Source organism: Melozone crissalis, unplaced genomic scaffold (genome assembly GCF_028551555.1).
Source record: "Melozone crissalis strain CALT ecotype California unplaced genomic scaffold, PUWL_Pcris_2 ptg000088l_1, whole genome shotgun sequence".
Lineage (NCBI taxonomy): Eukaryota > Metazoa > Chordata > Aves > Passeriformes > Passerellidae > Melozone > Melozone crissalis.
The window spans coordinates 3,177,219-3,197,133 of NW_026535865.1; the positions used below are offsets into that span (position 1 = coordinate 3,177,219).

At 40.8% G+C, this 19,915-nt stretch overlaps 2 protein-coding genes across 4 annotated transcripts in view; both read right to left on the reverse strand.

Annotated features, from left to right (window-relative positions):
- USE1 (unconventional SNARE in the ER 1) overlaps nucleotides 1-19,915 on the reverse strand; it is a 190,183-nt gene that overhangs the window by 73,139 nt on the left and 97,129 nt on the right. The window lies entirely within an intron of this gene.
- Nucleotides 1-19,915, reverse strand: part of ARHGEF18 (Rho/Rac guanine nucleotide exchange factor 18) — a 46,956-nt gene that overhangs the window by 7,989 nt on the left and 19,052 nt on the right. For all 3 annotated transcript variants that reach the window (XM_054291165.1, XM_054291164.1, XM_054291166.1), the window contains 14 exons: nucleotides 15,017-15,084; nucleotides 13,279-13,342; nucleotides 10,290-10,434; nucleotides 9,481-9,593; nucleotides 9,181-9,321; nucleotides 8,469-8,719; nucleotides 7,604-7,729; nucleotides 6,274-6,391; nucleotides 5,173-5,421; nucleotides 4,276-4,352; nucleotides 2,386-2,564; nucleotides 1,956-2,047; nucleotides 1,463-1,651; nucleotides 313-444 (listed from right to left, as the gene is read on the reverse strand). In XM_054291165.1, coding sequence (XP_054147140.1) covers nucleotides 313-444; nucleotides 1,463-1,651; nucleotides 1,956-2,047; nucleotides 2,386-2,564; nucleotides 4,276-4,352; nucleotides 5,173-5,421; nucleotides 6,274-6,391; nucleotides 7,604-7,729; nucleotides 8,469-8,719; nucleotides 9,181-9,321; nucleotides 9,481-9,593; nucleotides 10,290-10,434; nucleotides 13,279-13,342; nucleotides 15,017-15,084 — 1,944 coding nt within the window. The remainder of the gene's footprint in view (nucleotides 1-312; nucleotides 445-1,462; nucleotides 1,652-1,955; nucleotides 2,048-2,385; nucleotides 2,565-4,275; nucleotides 4,353-5,172; nucleotides 5,422-6,273; nucleotides 6,392-7,603; nucleotides 7,730-8,468; nucleotides 8,720-9,180; nucleotides 9,322-9,480; nucleotides 9,594-10,289; nucleotides 10,435-13,278; nucleotides 13,343-15,016; nucleotides 15,085-19,915) is intronic.

Below are 19,915 nucleotides of genomic sequence, written 5' to 3' on the forward strand. Positions count from 1 at the left end.
AGACAGCTGAATTCAAATTTTCTAGGTTTTCAGGCCAGGCTTATTTTTTTTTAAACAAAATTAAAGTTCTGTGTGGAATTGTGGTAATTATAAAGAATGGGTTACAGTAACACCCTTAGCATAACACTGAGAGCCCTACTCTGCTCTCTAGTGTTGGGATCAGGAGCAAAACATGCTGGAGATTTGCTCTGATCTTCCTTTTTAGAGCCTGCTGAAGTTTCCTTACATGAGAGCCTCAATTCCTTCTTCTTATTCTCTGTACAGTAATCACAGTAAAAAGATCAGAAAAATTCTGAGTGCTCCCTTTCTTACTTTTACTTGAAATTGAGGGACTACTGTCATATCCTCCAAAGGTCTCTGCTCTCCGGGGGAGTCCTGAGCCATCCTCAGGCTGACAGGATGCACTGCCAAAGTGAGTGAAGATAAACTCCTGGAGATTCTCAGCTGGGGAAGAGGAGAACATGTCATGTAAACAGCCATGTCTATGCAGCAACACAAGTTATCATGCTAATGTAAGTTCAGGCAGTCTGAGATATCCTCCAGTACTGATGAATTCTCCTTTGTGAGTAGCTCTGCATGACAGGCTCTTCATATGAACATGAGCTCTTCCTTAATTGCAAGGATTAAGATCCTTGTTAAGATTATCAAGTTTTGAGTGTTTGTTTTTTCTTTCCTTTTTTAAAACAGAAACTATCTTTGGGCTTATTTTCTTTGTAAACACACTATCTTTAGACAGGCTGTTTTTAATAGATAACCCTGCTATAATATTACATTTCAGGACTGTGTGCTATTAGAGCACTCTGCTACCCTTTCTGAACAGACTTGTCCTAAGATTCCATTGGTTGACCCTTGTCACAGACATCTTTTATGAAAAATCCTTTCTTTAGGATTTTTCCTCCTGAGAAGCTGGGAGGCCTCAGGAACAAAATGTAAACATTGATTATCTGCTGCTGTGGAATGCAACAGGTGCATCAGGGATTGGCTCAAGTGGTTGTTTGTAATTAATGGCCAATCACAGTCAGCTGGCTTGGACTCTCTGTCTGAGACAGAAGCTTTTGTTATCATTCTTTCTTTCTCTATTCTTATCTAGCTTTCTGATGAAATCCTTTCTTCTATTCTTTTAGTAGAGTTTTAATGTAATATATATCATAAAATAATAAATCAAGCCTTCTGAAACATGGAGTCAGATCCTCATCTCTTCCCTCATCCTAAGACCCCTGTGAACACCGTCACAGACCCTCAAAAATAAAACAATCCAAGCTGTGCAGGTTTTCTACCTAAAGCCAAAAATGCACTTCACCTTTCCTGCAGGTTGGTTCTGAGAATGAGGAAGTCTGAACCGTGTTACATAAAAGCATTATGTTATTACAGGATGATTTTCAGGGCCTGTACTTAGATCCTGGGTGCTTATCCCCACCCCAGCACCTGAGTGAATGCCCACACATTCCCACATTCCATTCACCTTCAGTCACTGCAGACTTCAGAATTGCCTCTCCTTGCAGATTCTCTGAGATATCCCCCCGAAGGAGCAGCCTGGCTCGGGATCCTTGGGAATGGTCTTCAAAGCCATTCACCTCAGACATTTCCAGATAAATCTGTTGTTTCTCAGTGAGACTCTGCAGAATCAGGTCATCTTTCATGTTCAAACGCTCTGAAGGAAGAAACAAATTCAGTCCTGCCTTTCTTGTCACTGTCACAGGACTGTGCTCAATTTGGGAGATTATCTTTGATTTTATGGCCAGAGCATCAAACACAGAGATGTAATTAATAGTTAAGGAGAAAACTTATGGAGCAGACAAAGCTTATTAGACTTCCTTAGTCACTATTTCTACAGAATCTTACACCACCTTGAAAGACATATGAAGGAGAAACTTGATCTTGATAAAGAATTAGACAGCCATAAATCACAAATAATGCTGAGAAGCAGCTTGTAGAATATGTAACTAAGTCATTACCTTGAAAATCTTTTAACTTTGCAGCTCTTGCTTCAGCCAGCCTTCTCTCTGCCTCAGGTTCATTAAATGAACCTCCTTCTTCATCAGGACAGCTGTCCAAAGGGAAAGACAGATGTATGTTGGATTTGCATGTGAGATAATTTAAAACCATCTGAGGATTCAACTTGAAGCTTTTGCCTCAGTTGTGGTTTATCCTGGTTGCCAAACTCCCTCCCTTTTCCAAAGCCCTGTTGTATTTGACATCAGTGAGTGATAAAGTCTTTGAGAAGTTTTTATTTCGTCTTTACCAGTGATTGCTTCTCAATGAACACAAACAGAATTGCACACAGGAAGGAAGTTTGTGGAGAGTTAAATGGATTTTAAAGATAAATTTACACCTGTGAGTAGAAGACAAGCAAGAAATCAGGCTCCTGTTTTCCCCCTCCCTTACCTCTCCACAGCCCTGCGGATGTGTGCCATCCAGGAATTCCTCTCCTCTTTGGAGCTGGTGTGAATTTCATACATTTCTGGTCCTTTTAAGGAAGCACTAATTAAGAACATTGCCTTTTCCTCATTAGCTACCTCTCTCACAATCAATTTTTGCAGTGAGATAACTGGTGGCTTAGAGTCCTGTAAAATAAAACACAGTACATTAGATGTGTTCTTTAGGAATTGTGTTTCCTTCCTGTTTATCCAGAGCCACCAGGAGCTGTAACATCATGAAATAACTCTGACTTTTTCACATGACACTCCTGATGTTGTCATTTGATCAATGAAAACATGGAATGAATAATATGCATGTCAGAAACAAGAGGTCTTGATTCCAGATTGAACATCAAAGCCTGTGTCAATTTAAAGATTCCCACTGAGTCCCAGGAGTCAAGAACAGGCTCAAAAAATTTTGCTCAAAAGGAGGCAAACCCAAAATTTGAAAAAGAAAACAAAAACCTTAATGACACGTTGTGAATTGAAAGGAGAGAAGTGTTAGAGGTTTTAAAAGAAATAAACCAGAGGTGTTAGAGGGTGTCAGGCCCTGATAAAAATGACACCAGGTGACAGGTAGTGTATTGTATAATGAGGATTAACTGGATTAGCTGTCAGCCTTCGCAGTCAAAACACATTTACAGGAGGGATATTAGTTACTAAAAACCTGTCTAGGCTTCCTGCAGCAGAGCTCCAACATATGCAGCCTAGAAAGTTCCTTCCCAGGATAAAGCAGCTCTTTGTGATTGCTGAGCCTTCACAGAATAATCTAGAGCCACGATAAGAGAACTGAAGTGTGAAGCAAACACCAGGAACAGCAGCTTCTGCCAGCTTCTCTGAGCAGCTGTACTGCAATTCCAGCCACAAACAGAGGTCACTGGAAAAACAGAATCACTGAGCAGATCCATTTGCTCCCTCTCACTTGATTTATTTATGGAGAACTGATATTAAATTTCAAATGAACTGTATATATACAGAGATGCAAAAAAATTAGTCAGACTCTAAGTGTAGAGCACGTTTCCAGAAGGAAAAAAAAAATCCATCACACAGCACCCTGTTCTGTGCATTAGGAGAAGGGTAATTGAAAAGCAGTTGTTTGTACAGCCCTGAGGTCACCAAAATAGCTTTTGCCATTAGAATTCAGCTCTAATGTTAATGTCTTGAAAAAAAAATACATCTAAGAAAACAATTACATAAAAGAATTTCTCTGTTACAGGTTCTACAACAGCCATCAGTGAACTAGATCAGGACAAAATGTACAAATTAACTTCTCTCAGGACACCTGTGGAAATGCCCTGGAAAAGTGAATTCACTGAATGTTCTGGAGCCTGCAGTAATAATATCTGCATTCAGTGCTTATTCCATGTCTTTCAGGAAAGTTCTCTGCCCCTAGTAAATCTCAGGGCACTGTGACCACAGTTACCATGTCCCTAACTGAGATTCCTTCCCTGCACACTGAACAGAAGCAGGATTGATCTGCAAGTTTTTCAAAGCACAGTTCTAGCACTTGCAACATCCATGACTTGTGCACAAAATCCCAGCCTAAAAAAGTTCAGTGAAAGGGAAAGTCAGAGCACAAGAAGAGGAACAGTGAAAACCATGGCAGATGTGGCAGCTACAACTGGCCAAAGCAAGGAAATACTGGTTTGCACTGGGAGAGGGGGGAAAGGATTCAATAAGTATCAGAACTGCTTCAGAAAAAATGATTCCATAATACTTGGCTGGTTTATTCATTTAATTTTCTTCCTGAATCTCCTATAACAAGTATCTAACATCCCTAACTGTGTTTCTTCTGTAGTTATTGTCACTTTCATAAATCCTCCAAGTGCATGTATTAAATAAACAGAACAATACCTACCACAGATGCAAATGTGTATTTTTGGTCCTTTTCTTGTAAGAGCAACAGTACATCAGTGAGCAGGACTGCCAGAATATCTACAATAATAAAAGAGACAAAAAAAGGAAAGAAAGTGATATTTCAAAGCAGAAAGACCAGTCCAGACTCAAAAATCACTTAATTTATATTTCCTGCAGGCCAGGGAATAGCATGTCACGTTTTCAATACTGGGTCTGTTACTGCCTTCCAGTTGGGCTGGCCCCAGTCAGGCTGAACCATGCAGCAGCAGCAGCAGCTGATTTAAACAGAGCCCATTTAAAGCTTGAGAACACCCACACACACATCCTACACATGGACTCCAGCACTCCAGAGGGAACACATCTCTCCAAACAGCAGATTCTTCTGGAACTGCAGCCATTTAGGGTCCCACCTACTCCTGGCTGCACTCACTGTGCCACTGAAGCTTCTCCTTGAACACTTGAGCAATGAAGCTGCTCAAATATTCCCTGATGGCCACTGCTTTGATTTTCTGGCAAATGCAGAATTAAGTGTCATGCAGCTGACATGACACAGGTTTTGCAAAGTGTGAAGCAGAGATAATGCCTTTCCACAGGAGACTAAGTCAGGATGACTCAAAGCTTTGTCATCCATCTGAAGACTTCCCTCTTGAATTGGGAAGCAGACCAGCCAGATAATAAGCAAGCAGCATAAGGAACTTATCATGCACCATTACAGAGATGCTTATTGGACAAGCCAAGAATAGAACAAGTGCTATTTCCTCCAATATCCTATTAAACAAGCAGGTTATTGTCATCTTATTTTATACCCAATCGATCAGTAATAAACAGTTACTAAAAAAAACCACCCCAACATAAATCTTGTTTCCCAGTTGTGTTTGTGCCCTTGCTGGTGCTGTACCTTTGAGCCTCCCTGATGCAGCTTTCCAGTACAGCATCCCATCCAGGAGGAGCCTCCTCTGGCCCATGTCATCCTTCCTGAACAAAAGCCCATTCTTGCATTTCCCAGATGATTTCAGCTCCATTTTGTGCATGATCTCCTTGAGTCGCTGCCCCTTCTCACACTCGTTTACCATGGCATCTACATGGCTGATGGTGTCCTTAATCAAACCAAGGGCCTGGGTCAGGTCTTCATAATCTCTAGTTCCAGCTAAGGGAAAAGAGAAGCCACATTTTCAACTCTGGAATACAAGACACGAGCCATCCAAGTGTATTTTAGCATAAGGGTTTCATACTGGACAGCTAACAGTATTTTCTAAGAAAAAAAAAATTAAAAATTATTATTTTATTATAAAATTTCATTTTATTTTATTAAAATTTTTATTTATTTAAAAATAAAATGTAATAACCTAAAGCTCTGAAAAGCTAATGAACCAATAGGTTTAACTATTGTGGGTTAAACCTGTTGTTCCACTACTATCTGTGGCTGCAAACTTTAAATGCTTCTCTTCTCCTCTGAGGAGAGGCTGGGAGAATTGGGATTGTTCAGCCTGGAGAAGAGAAATTTCAGAGTGATCTAAGTGTGGCCTGAAGGGAGCTGAAGGAAAGATGGAGAGAGACTATTTAACAAGGGCCTGGAGTGACAGGACAAGTGGGGTTGGCTTTAAGCTGATAAAGGGCAGGGTTAGATGGGATATTGGGAAGAAATTCCCCACTGTGAGGGTGGGGAGGCCCTGGCACAGGGTGCCCAGAGAAGCTGTGGCAGGTTATTGTCATCTTATTTTATTTTTGAAGTGTTCAAGGCCAGGCTGGATGGGGCTTAGAGCAACCTGGGGTAGCGACAGGTGTCCCTGCCATGGCAGGGGATAGAATGAGATGAACTTCAAGGTCCAACCCAAACCATTCTGTGATTCTCCTGACCCTCTGAGGTGAGAATGATCTGGCATCATCAGCCAACAGAGAAGTGAGCAAGCAGGTGACAGCCTGTCTGAGGTAAGAACATGCAAAACATGGCAGAAAAAGGACCAAGAGACAACTGTGAGCCTTGCAGGAGCCATCCCACCTTCTGTGTTCTGGATGATCCTCTCCAGCAGCACTGGGTACTTGGTGATGCGCTGGGTGACCAGGAGGATGCACTCCTGAACTCCCAACCTCCTCACAATAGAGCAGTTCCCAATTTTCTAGAAAACAAGAGAAACTTGTCACACCCACTGTGCATGGAGCTCTTCTAACTCCCTCTCCATTCTCATGCCTTCTGCCCCAAAACACTTCTGCTCATTAGACACAGCAGCATGAAATTAGCTGCACTCTTCTACTAATCCTGATAACATTCCAAAAATTGCCTTTATTATTGGAAAATATCTCAGGTACTGTTTTCAACTCCTGTTAACTAAATGTGGAGTCAATTAGGGAAACTCCCAAATCTGAACTGTCAGCTTGTTGCTAACTGATCACACTTTGTAACAGGGTCAGACCTTAAATACATAGAAAAGTTCTGTGGTTTTAAAATCAGACCTAACCACCTACCAGTCAAATTAGATCAATAATGAAGGAATTAAGTGTTTATTTTACCACTGTATGCTCCCCAACAGCCTGACCTACAGAAACACATTCCTGATGAGAAAGGGAGGACTGTAAAGCCCCAGTTAATCTGACTGCAGGTACAGCACACACCTGGCAGCAGGAGAACACAGCACCAAGATCTTTCTCTACAAGGATTGAAGCTAAATGTTTTAAAACTCTGCTCACTTATTTAGCTCCTTGGAAGTGAAGGGCTCTCACTTTAAAGGCTAAGGCGAGCTGTAAGTACAGAGCTAAGCTGGAAAGTTCACACAGTATCACTTACTGGTGACTGGAAAATGAGAATATTTAGGCCTCTGCAAAGCCACCTGAGATTCAGGTTACAGCTTCCATTAGGGCTGTGTCTCTTCAGCCTTTCCTATTACCTGCACATCAGAGTGTGCAGCAAACCACCCTGGAGTGAATCTTCTGCCTTTGGAGAGATGATGGTGTCAGCAAAACCCGACTAAGAGTCTCTGCTTTTTCTACAGCAGCTCATCAACAGCATTTATCATTGATTTAATTTATTAACAAACCAATTTAACCTGATGGCCACACAGCAGGACAGAGCCCTGAATTGAACAAATACTCTATTCCCCAGTCCTGGGTGCTCTCAAGAGCCTGCCTCAAATGTAACACTTCCTAATTGTGGATTTGTCTCCAAGTAGCTCAAAAGATCTAAAATACAAGGAGCTCACAACCCACCAAATAATGAGAATATGCTTCTAACCCTGCTCATTCACATTTGAGAGATCTTCAAGAACAAAACAAAGCCCAAAGCAGTGAAATACATTTTGCATAGTCAGAATAGGAGACTTCTGGTTATCGTTTACCTTTATTAAGTTTTGGAACTTTTTATTGCTTTGGAGCAGGTCTTTGTAATGGCTGACAGCTTCATTGTGTCCACAACAGAACACACCATATTTTTCTTTCATTCTCTCCCCATTTTCACCTGAAAACTGATTGGAAATAGAAGAATGAAAGACATGAATCATTCAGAGCAAACTAACCTCCACTATAAACTCCAGGTCTAATATAGTTTCTAAAACATTTATTTTAATTTCTTCTGTACCAGAAATGAGACATTTATGCAGTGTGACACGTGAGGGCTTGGAATACCACAAGATAACCAAATATTAAATGATGGTTGTAATGATGAGAATTTTTAAAAAGGATTTCTGGACTTCTGCACTTAAAAAGTCTGTGAACTGTAAAAGCTGAAGGGCAAAAAAAAAAAGGTAATGATATATGGTAGAAATTGTTGCAACCACTCCATGCCAGAATGGTGCTAAAACTGCAATGATTTCAAAGGGTCCTGACTAGAACTGCCATGATTCCAAAGGATCCTGACTGTATTTTTAAAAGATGAGAATGAAGAAGTTTGGCTTTATCTGAAGGAGAGCCAAATCTGGAATGGACACTAGGAATATATTATTTTACTCTTGGAACAGATGAAAAATAGAACCAAACAAGTCACATATCCCACAAGGCATATATATGCATGCTCAAAGAACATTTAATGACCATTTCATGTCACTTGTGACTAGAATTATTCCTGGGAGTCATGCTCCCCCATTAACTGGGAAGAGAACCATAAACCAGGATGAAACCAATCTTTGCATCACACAACTTCACCCTCACAGGAAGCTTTTTAGAAGCTTCATAATGTCAAGATCATTGGCAGGATTGAGTTCACACCTGTTTTACCAAGAGGTCTCCAATGTTCTGGATTATATAATTTCGGTCACTGCCCTCTTCCAAGGATTCCTTCCGTCTCTCCTTCAGCTGGAGCAGGAACTGCCCGTGCATCTCCAGCAGCTCATCCACACAGGGAAAGAGCTTGTTGATGACTGCATGTGAGAACTGCAGCTCCTCTCTCATGGCTCTGGAGTACACCTTCAGCATTATTTTCAGTGTCCTAACGTGGTGCATTTCAGTCTGCATTAGTTCTGGGCAAGGTGAAATACAGAAATAAAATCAAAGGTCATTTATATGCTGTGCAGTGAGCAGGGGGACAGAAGAGCAGGCTCTGAAAGCCACAATCATCTTCCTCACTACAGTCTTTGCATCACTCATGTGAAGCTCTTAAATTTGCCTTGCTAATGTCCCAAGCCAGCAGTGACTGACCCTACTTATTTAAGCACATCTCCCAGGGGCAGCTGGGCTGTTCCCCAATTGTACAGCTGGGATTTGCTGCCTACAGAGCCCTGCTGAAACCCATGGCATGCTTAAAGGCACTCACACAAGGAATTACACACATTAATGCAGGTAACAGACTCAAAAACCTTCACTCAGTTTTAGTTTTCAAGCACAAGTCAAAATGGGAACCAACAAAAATGATTTCTGCTTTGTATCACAACAGTGGGCACTATGAAACAGAAAAAGCTTTAAGAATAACAAATACTCTTACCATAAATGACATCTTGCCTTTTGATAACATCTTTCCTTTGCCTTTTTGCATAAGGCTGTTCCACTGCAAGACTCCAAGACTCTGCCTCAAACTCATGAGCATCTGTTTCTATTTCACTCCGGAGGGACACAGAATATGCATCTAGACCAAAAGCACATTAAATTTCAATTATTATTCAACTGTTTCTCACCATATCTCTGTTTACCATCAGTAACAACAAGGGGAAAAACACCTCAATGCTGCTCTCAAACCCATGGGAGAAGTTGCATAACAATCCTGAAAAGCACAGAAATTCCATACCTTCCAGAAAAATGGAGTCTGTTGTTGAAGGTGCAAGCGAGATAACGTCATCTGAAGTCTGCTTAAATTTTACAAAGCCTGAATCCCCTTCATCCATGTCTCCTGAAATTAGCCTAAATGGCCAAAAAAATTAGACCAGAACAATTAAAATAAAATTTAAAAAATCCAACTTCTTCGACAAGCATCTTCCCTAAACTACAGTGCAATTATCTTACAATAAATAAATAAAAGATATCACTGCACTCTTTAAACAGTGAAATTAATTTAGCAACTCCAACGCTGAAACACTGCAGTTTAATTAGAGCAGCATGAGCAAAGCTTGTAACTTCTGGTATGACAGTTTACAAGGACATCACCTGGTGACAAGCCACAGCCAGTTCAGAGTACAAAGGGCACTTTCACTGGGAAGGGAGTATAACTGGGGCACATCAAAAGTAAATAGCTACTTAAAACAGCAGATAGCCTTGAGTTTGCCTACTATTTTAATGAAGGTATTCAGCAATTTAAAACACTGCTGCCTCCTACACCAGCCAGCACCAGCCCAGCCTAGAATAGCTGAACTCGGAGGAGATCACTGAATTTCACAGCAGTTCTCAAGACAAATACATCCAGGACAGAAACACTCAAATACTGCACTATTTTACACAGTATCTTTTGTGACACAAGGCAGAGGGAGTAAAGGTAAAAAGAGAAGGAAAAAAAACTTTCAGAATTAAAAGCTCATGACGTGAATTCTCATTTTTCTTTCCACGCTGGGGAGGTGGGGGACATCTGAAGCCAGCGGATTAGAAGAGAAGCATTTTACTCACCCAAATTTGTTAACAGCTCCAGCAGTGTTCAGTGAAGGCTGGGAATGTCCCCTTTGGGCGATAGTCATCCCGAGGTTGCGGGACAGTGCTGGGGTGCCATCCGCTCCCAGGAGGAGACTTCGGGGCTGCTCCTTCAGAGAAGTGGCTAAAGAGGCAAAAATGGAATTGGTGCTCAGAAAATGAGGCGTGCACTGCAGCTCGCCTGCTCGCAGCCCTCGCTCGGAATGCGGCCGGAGAACTGACAGGATCTTGGATGTCAGGAGCTCGTTGTCCAAAAAAACATTCTCATTCCATTTTCTTGAAAAGGAACCACAAAAAGACAGCTCGGGGTGAGCTGGAATGGCATTGCTTCTGCCGCTGCTTTTTGAATTTGTATTCCCCATGCTCGCCACTGGCTGCCCTCAGACCTGGCACAGTAAAGTGGCCCCAGAGATGCTCTGTTTTTATACTACCTGTGATCCTTCTAGAAATGTAAAGCTGCCACTTAACTTACTGTATTGGCTAAATCAGCAGGTCTGAAGTGCAGGAAATTGGTCCCTACTGTGCCCATTTAGTGTGGAAATTGCAAAGTATCTTCTCCTTTAGTAAAACACCAGAACCTACACACAATTATTCACACCCCACCGTATAAGGGCACAGAACATTTCATGGCAAACAAGAAAAATCAGAGATCACAGAAAAAAAAACCCACAAGTTTTTTGCAATGCTTAATGCTCACAGCAATTTATATCTGCATGCACACACACTGCACATAATAGATACCTGAGCTAAATTTAATTTTAATACTGCAGCTTTTTAATGCTTTTTAAATCTAGACAGACTGTGAACTGGAAAGATATTTGAAACTTTAATCACTATTACACAATATGTGGGAGCCTGTAATAGACTTATAAAAAATGGATACAATTATTTAGTACTAATGTCTGTAATAAATGATAAGGAACGGGAGACAAAATACATCCTTTTAAAAAAGGAGCTTCAGGGGAGTCAAAGATGAAGACTCAGCCAGACAATCTTTAGAATTGATCCCTGCCAAGGTCTGTGGCTGCCCTTTTTCAGAGAGCTTTTAAGGACATGGGAGTGGGATCTCACAGATCCCTGGGCTCTGTCACTGCATGGACAGACCCAGCTCCTCTCCCAGCCCCAGGAGGCTGCTCCAGGACCAGGGGCTGCTGCTGGAGCAGCTCAAGGGGTCTCCAGTTCCCAGATAAAGCTTATGTATCACCTTCCTAGTAAAAACACTCATATCCACCCAGCCCTAAAAGTTCCCTTTTTTCAGCCTGCCCTCCTTGGTGTACCTTCACCAAGAATTCTCTCTTTCACTTCTGCCTTCTCAGTGAAGCACGGTTAAACCAAGGTATTTGTGGTTCTTGCCATGAAACAGGTTTTTCCACATTTTTTCATATCCCTGCTCTATACCTGCTTCTCTCTCATTTAATCTTCATTGACAGAGGAATTGTTTTGGGGCTGCAGGGAGGGTCTCATCAATGACATTTCATAGAAATTATATCACCACATCTTTTCCTGCTGGAAATATTTTTCCCAGAACCAGTTTGGGTTTGAAACCTCCTGGCTACAGTATGTTATCAGTCTAACAAACTGGGTAAACTGAGTCCTTTCCATCTCCAAAAGGAGACTAATTAAATATCTGAAAGATTTGCCCAGCCAGATTTCTTAAACAAAGACTTAATAACCAATGTCCCTGTGTTTCCATTTGGGGAAATATTGAAATTATTGGCCAGCAAGTTCTCTTTCTGTGCTCCTCAAGTCAGGAACATAAAGTTCTGTTACACAAGGACAGGCCAGTCCTAAAAATCTCAAGGGGACAGGGATGGGGACACACAACACAGTTTATACCTCTCTAAAAATGAATTTTTCTTTTACATTGAGACAACATCTTAGGGGTTTTTTTGCTGGCCACTGCAGTCTGCAGGGTTATGCTGTGGCTAACAACATACAATGCCCAGGCTATTAGCTGTTCCTTTAATTTCCAGCTCCTGCTTTTGTCCAAGGAAAATGAGTACAGGCTGCCTAGCAGAAGCTGCCTGGCCCACAAGCCATTTTCTGAGTTCAATTAGCACTGTCTGCACACTGCTGTGCCCACATCGATCGCTGCTCCCCTCACACACACCAGCCCTACAGACAACTTCTCCCATTTCCATCAGCCCTTGCTTCTTATTTTAGTCCCTGCACTTTCTCCTAAATGCACAGACCCATTCTGGGTAATGCAAGCAGCCACTTATCTCCATAACAATTATCTCCTGTGCTGCCTCTTGGGGAGAGTCATTTAATGAAGAGGAGACCTTGCAATGCAAATGGTACCTGAAAACACCCAGAGTGATGCTCAGACATCCAAGACAGCTGTGTCTGACACTCACCTCCTCTCTTAATGTAACAGCTTGTAAAATTAAAATGTCATTTAATACACCTGTGACTGGGATGGTCTTTTTCCAGGAGCAAAAAGATATTTCAAAGCCTGTGCTGCACAGATGCTTTTTCTTCTTGGTTTTTTTTTTTCCCTCCCAGATCCTTTTTCCTCATTTTGTTTCAACAAAGATTTATGTTTAGACCATTAGTGCTAGCTTGTCTTAGAGATTTCTAGCAACCACTAGCTGCAGGCAAGTTTTAAATAGACAATTATGAAAATCTGATGTAAAACAAAGTTCACAGTTCTAGTCTTTTCAGAGGCCAGAGAATAGACAATCAATGAAAAACGAGCTTATTGATCCCTTTTCACCATGATATTTTGAGGTTACACAGCAAGAAGGTATAAAGAAAAATAAAAAGATAAAAAGATAAAAACACACAGGAGATTGCTAGGAGCCTCTAAGCCATTCCCAATAGAAAAAAAAATGAAACCATCTTATTAAAAGAGACCTTCTCTATACTTCAATAACACACCGTGTATAGCCTTTAAAACATATTAAAGAAAAAAAAATGCAATTGAACAGATAAGCCTTGAGCACAGAAATCATTCTTTAGTACAAACCTGGGGAAATGCACTGGGGCGAACTTTGTGGAGATCCAGAAGGTCTGTGCTGCAAATCTTTCTGCTATAGCAAAAAATACAATATTTTACACATCCACACCAAACTTTCAGTGCAAAATGAATCAGATTTTTCCCATCCCATAGCATTAACTGTAAGTGAAGATGTTCACTGAGAATATAAAAGATTTAACACAATAACAGCTTTGATTTTTTCATGTGTCAGATGAATGACATAGAGACATTAACACTTTGTATTAAATTCCACAAAGTATAAATCAGGATGAAATAGAACCAAAACTGAAACTACAGCTGAATTAAAGCTATGATAATTAATGAATATAAAAGATTTAACACAATAACAGCTTTGATTTTTTCATGTGTCAGATGAATGACATAGAGACATTAACACTTTGTATTGAATTCCACAAAGTATAAATCAGGATGAAATAGAACCAAAACTGAAACTACAGCTGAATTAAAGCTATGATAATTAATTTATGAGATGAAAGCAACCCCTTCATGCTGACAGCCTTCACTTTGCTGTAGTTTAGTTTCTAGCAATATTGCCTAAACTAATCCAGCCACTTTCAACCAAAATTCAGATTGTACTGCATCCTTGGTAATCTTTGCTAAACTTTGTCCTTCTAGCAACACTAGGATATTAAAAACCACTGAGACACAAGTGATCAAAGATGCAAAGAAATTAAATAAATAAATAATGCAGGCTGTAACAAATGGCTTTTGGGGAGCTTCCCTTTGGGGTTCCCATTTCTGACTGAATTCTTCACCCCATTTTGTGCCACCACTCCCTCTCTGCTCTCTTCAGGAGTGGTTTGTCAGGGCTGATTCAAGCATGAAGTTTTGGGTGGTGGTGAGGAGTGGAAATGAAAGCAGCAGAGCAAGTGAAGTTTTTGGTTTAAAAGGAAAATTCACAACGCCCTGAGATGTTTAAAATGATATCTCAAAACCCCCACAAGAACATTTCTGCCCTCAGAAGAGTTACATTCCATATCACCAATGGCTGAACACACTTCCTCTAACCTCTAATTGCTCAGGTCTGAGCTGCTCTGCTCTCTCTTTTCCCCCCTCACAACTCCCTAATCTGCTATCAGCCTCTGAAATCATCAGCACTTGCAGGTTAAAACAAACTAAAACTCCCTCAAGTATTATTAGTTATAAGGAGGAGGAAATGATTTCCAAAACCAATACCAGAACAAAAAACCCAACAGATAGACATCTATGTGAAACAACCTTGACCTTACATGCAATCACAGGCACCATGGCGACAGAGATAAAAAAATAAACAGCATAGCAAGACCAAGTTCATCACAGTTCCCAAATGAAATCACTTATTCTGCATTTTCCAGCTTAGAAACAAAATGCAACTGTTACAATCAGATTCCCCACCACCCCTCATGCTCTTCCATCAGTTTTTTGAGAGGACAGAACATTTAAAGGTACCATATAATTCAATCATATTCCTCAAAAGGTTTGAGCACTCTTAGGGTTAGTCACAGTTTGGGACACAGGCAAAGGACTTCACAGTATAGCAGTAAAATGTTTCACTTTAATTTCCCTCCACACTCTATCATTAATTACTATAATAACAAGTTAATAACTACTCAATGCCTCAAAGATGTAGGGCAAGATCCTGTACTGATGTAAATTAAAACATTGACAGAATTAAATTTATCATGTCAAGCCTCGTCATTATAAAAGAATAAATGTTAAAGCCCACCTTGGGTCTGATGCTGCTGCATTCAGTCAGCAAATTCTTGCAGTTCTTGTGGACATTCACTGCACAATCTGCAATGCACACACACAAAATAAAGTCTTAATTATTCTTCTTTCCTGTCTAGGGAAAGGAATAATGGCACACATAGGATCTTAATTCTGGAAGAGGTGCAGAGTAAGCTCAGGTGTTGTGGCAAGCATCCTTGCTGTGCATGCTCTGCTCTGGATTTTACACCAAACCCTTGAGTTTTTTCACTGAGACTGCAGCACTGAGTGCAATTCACACTTGCAAGAACCCAGAGGCACTCTGGAATGCAGGAGCAGGGTTCTGCCCCACCTCCACCCGGTGGAGCACAGCTTTCCTCATTTTGCCAAGCCCATTTCCATGTCTCTCCATCCAGAACCGATTCCAGTCAAGGGGGCAGCAATTCTTTGGCTCCACAGGAGTAGCTGCCTCTCTGCATGGACTGTTGCAGCAACTACAGTAAATTAAAGATACTTAAAGATAATTAAAGATCAAAACACCCTCCAGAATCATCAGAGCATTACCAGCACCACAGCATCACCACCCTTCCAGCTGCACAAAGGAATTGTTCCCAATACAAGGCACCAAAGCAGCCCTCTCGCCCAAAAGCCATAAAACTATTACTAGTATAATAAAATCCAATCTCCTTTTTTTTACCTCTTGATAACTACTTATTGAGAAAACAGGAAGGGAAACTGATAGTGCCAAATATTTTCTGCAGCATTTCTGCCCATCTATAAAACAAGCCTTCATCAAAAACAAAGCAGGACACCAACAACACAGCAAAGGACACCAGGATTTGCCTTTTCCAGGCACCAAACTCAGTAAAGGACACCAGGATTTGCCTTTTCCAGACACCAAACTCAGTAAAAGACACCAGGATTTGCCTTTTCCAGACACCAACAACTCAGTAAAGGACACCAGGATTTCCCTTCTCCAGACACAATCAGGAAACTGATAGTGCCAAATATTTTCTGCAGCATTTCTGCCCATCTATAAAACAAGATCTCTCATCAAAAGCAAAGCAGGACACCAAGAACTCAGTAAAGGGCACCAGAATTTGCCCTTTCCAGACACCAACAACTCAGTAAAGGACACCAGGATTTGCCTTTTCCAGATTTGCCTTTTCCAGACACATAGTGTTCTCTCTTTAAAAGAGAAAACTGGAAAGATGAACACCATATCTGCTAGAGAAAAGCCAGTTTATGTTTGAAGCACAGAGGAAAATCTATTTAAGGTCCTTTCAGAACTACCCCTGCCTGGCACCAGGACTGGGAATCTGCTTTAAGGCTCCTGGCTAACCTAGAGATGCTCATTTGTGTTTTCCATAATTTCAGCAAAAGCCAGAGAACAAGACCAAAATACCTACTTGGTTTTAAACACAAATAAATTAATAAAGATATAAAAACAAAACTGAGTGCACAGACCTGCAAGATGCTCACATGTTATACAAGTTCCCCAAGTGTGGGAAATGAAGTGCAGAGTTCTGCCACACACACAAAAAAAAACACCTCCACAAAAACTCCCACCTCCCACAACTTCTCTTATTTGGGATATTCCTATGCCACAAAGCAAAAGGCACCACATCTAATTTCAAATGTAGGAGAAAAAATGTATCAAAATTATCACTTATTAAAACTGTGTAGAGAATAACAAATATTTTCATTATTTCAGCAATGATAAGGCCTCCACCGACCACGAGGGAACATAGAGCTTGTAAAAAGACATGCCTCAACAACAAACAAGGAGCTGACAATGGAAATCCCTTTTCTCCTGAGACAAAGAAACGAACTGTGGGACAAAAATCACCACACAAAAGGAAATAGAGAAAATTCTCCATGACGTCAGGCTGGGTTGGCTCCAAGAGCTGCTCACAGATGGGTTCCCTTCAGGGCAGAACAGGAGCCCCATGGATGCCCCAGGTTCCTACAGCCACTGCCCTCCCACACAGCCCTGAAATCATAACTCATCTAGAATTCTTTAATATAATCATCTAGAAACATAAATTTCAACTAAATATTAATATTCCCCAACATTTACCCATTTTCAGTGATTACATTCAGTAATTGTTTTCCTATCCATGATTAGTAGGACCAATTCCACTTGAAAAGCTCGGGTTCCTTGTTAAGGTAACTGTAAAAAGGATCTCACTTAAAAACATATTTCAATTTTAAAATCATGCCCTTGCTCTGGATAACACAAGATAACAGCTTGTGGCACTCTCAGTAGGCATTTTTCACTTAATCAGCTGACATATCTAACAGGGCTGTGTATGACTTCCCTGCACTGCTGAAAGGTTCTTTACACAACAGTGCAGAACATGCTAGAAAACAGCAAAATGCTACAGAAAAGCTGCAGGAAACTGCAGCTGAATCCAAGGAGCTGATTCTCCCTGAGACTATTTGAAATGCATTTATTTAATGATTTCAAAGTGGCATTATTTTTGCCCACATAAGAGAAATCTGAAACCTGCCAGAAGACGGTTTTATAAACATATTTCATTTTCTAAAGCATGCTCCAGCTTCCTCTATTCAACATTTCTGCAGTGCTGAAGGGAGGCCACTCTAATTCAGGATGAGGAGCTTCTGAATACCAGTGGCTGTGGTTTGCTTTTAATGCATGTAAGATTTCTGCATTTATTATTATTACTTTGCATTCATGATTATTACTTTGCATTCTTATTAAGCCTCTCTGAAAATGGTATCAGAGAACTGCAGGGGTGAAAGAAACAGCAAAGAGAAGAATGAGGGACAGCAAAAAAGGGGCAGGAACCTGCACACATGGAGGTAAGAGCAAAAATACACACAAAGGGTTGTTTGCAGGTGTAGAGAAATAGCAGATTTCTATCTTTTCCAGTCATCCAGAGTAAAGCAGCATCAGTAAACTCAAACTGACAAAAAAAATTATTTTTGCATTTACCATCGGTAGTATTTGGTCTTATTCAGATCAAGAATATGGGAAGGTCCAAAATAAAGAAAAGAAAAATAAAAAAGAACAGTTCTGTCAGCAAGCTCTTTCCAAATGGGAGAGGCACAGAAGATATTCCTGAGAAAGGCAGAGATAAAACCTCAGAGCACTGCAGCCAGGCTCCTCCTTGTCTTCTCCTCTCTCACCCACTCACAGAACAGCAAGAAGATGAATTTGGCAGGGAAAAACAGCCCCTCCAAAGGAAGGATTTCATCTTGAGACAGACTGTGCAGAAGGGCTGCAGCTCTGGCCAGTGCTGCCAACACCAAAGTGCCAACACACTGAAAGGGTCCAAGGATTTGGGTCACCTTGACTGGATGGGGACAGGAGCACCACTGCCACACCTGAACCCCACAGGGTGGAAACTCAGCAAACCCACCAGGTTTGTTCCTGGGCTTTAATCAGCAGGTTTGGAATCAAGGCTGAGAATTTTGGGAGCATCCCATTATCCCAGATCTGCAGACTACAGGGGCTGACACTCACACTCACTTAAGCATTTTGCAGGGGTCTGTGCCAAAAATGACATAATGAGTGACTAAAGCAAGGACCAACCAGAAAAGAAATATTTAAGACTAAAAGGCTCATAAACATCAGAAAAGATCCTGTTCATGGTTGAGGGTAATGAATTTATAATGTGGTATAATAAAAAGCATTTCCCTTATTAATGAGATGTTTTCCCCATGGCTCACAGAGAGTAATTTACAGCTTAGGAGCATTTTATTGGCCATTACAACACCCAAAAGCATCACCATATTCACAGTAGGAGAGGGCAACAAACCTGGCTGGAAAGGGGCAAGCAAAACCATATTTTCCCCCAGCTGGAATATCTTCCAGGGGATCAGACACTGCCAATGTCCTATAAATGTCTTCCAGAATTGGCTTCCAGGGCAAATCTATGACTCACCAGACATTATGAGCACTATGACCCTGACCTTTGGTCTGGAACGGTACTGCCCAATAAAATAACTCTTAAAAGACCATTTGCAAACAACAACTCACAGACAAAAATGCTGTGATTAATCTAAAATTCATCTATTGACTTTCTTTATCTCAAAGATTTTTTTTTTGTTTATTTTTTAAATGACAGATTAAAAACAAACCACTTTAAAGCAGCTAAGTTCAAACAGGGACAGACTTTAGGAGTGTTTCTAATGAACAAGGAGTTCAAGTATATTCACCACCTATGAAATCCAATCAGCTGAAAAGAGCCAAGGACAAAATAGCTTCCTTATGAAATTTTAGTAATTTTATTAATTACTTCCTTATGAATTAGTAATTTTAATTTTTTTTTTCCTCTTTTTAACTGACCAATGCTTCAGGGATCAAAAAGAATATCTTCCCTCCTTCCTCATCCTTACACCACACAGGGAACTCCTCCCTCTTGAACTGACAGAGGAAACAACCCTTATATGATATGAATGATTAACACTGAACATAATCAACTCAATTTATAAACAGAGATGCACAACACGACAGCCAAGAAACATCTCAAACCACCACAGCATTCCAGAAAATGCAGAGTGACTGGGATCAAACTTCTCAGGAAAGAGGAGGAGTTTCAGTGGAACACGAGGAAGTTTCTGTGTTGGGTAAATCCAGGTCAGGTACCCTGAGGAACTCAGAGCAGATTTAATTTTTGTCCAAGTGGCTCCAGTGGTCGGTGTTTACTTGTTTTCTCACTTGTCTAATATGCAGAGGCAGAAACCAAAAACTGGAAGGGTACAGGGAGATGAGATACTTCACATTCTGAAACAGAGACAGTCCACACCAGAGAGCAACAGCACTAAATTATCAAGTTTCAGCCTCCCTGTTAGAGCATTCCTCTTTGTCTCCAAAACAACCTATAATTACTTGCTCACTGTATCTGGTTTTATTGTCAAAATATCAGTCGGATGAAGCAGAGAGAGGGGT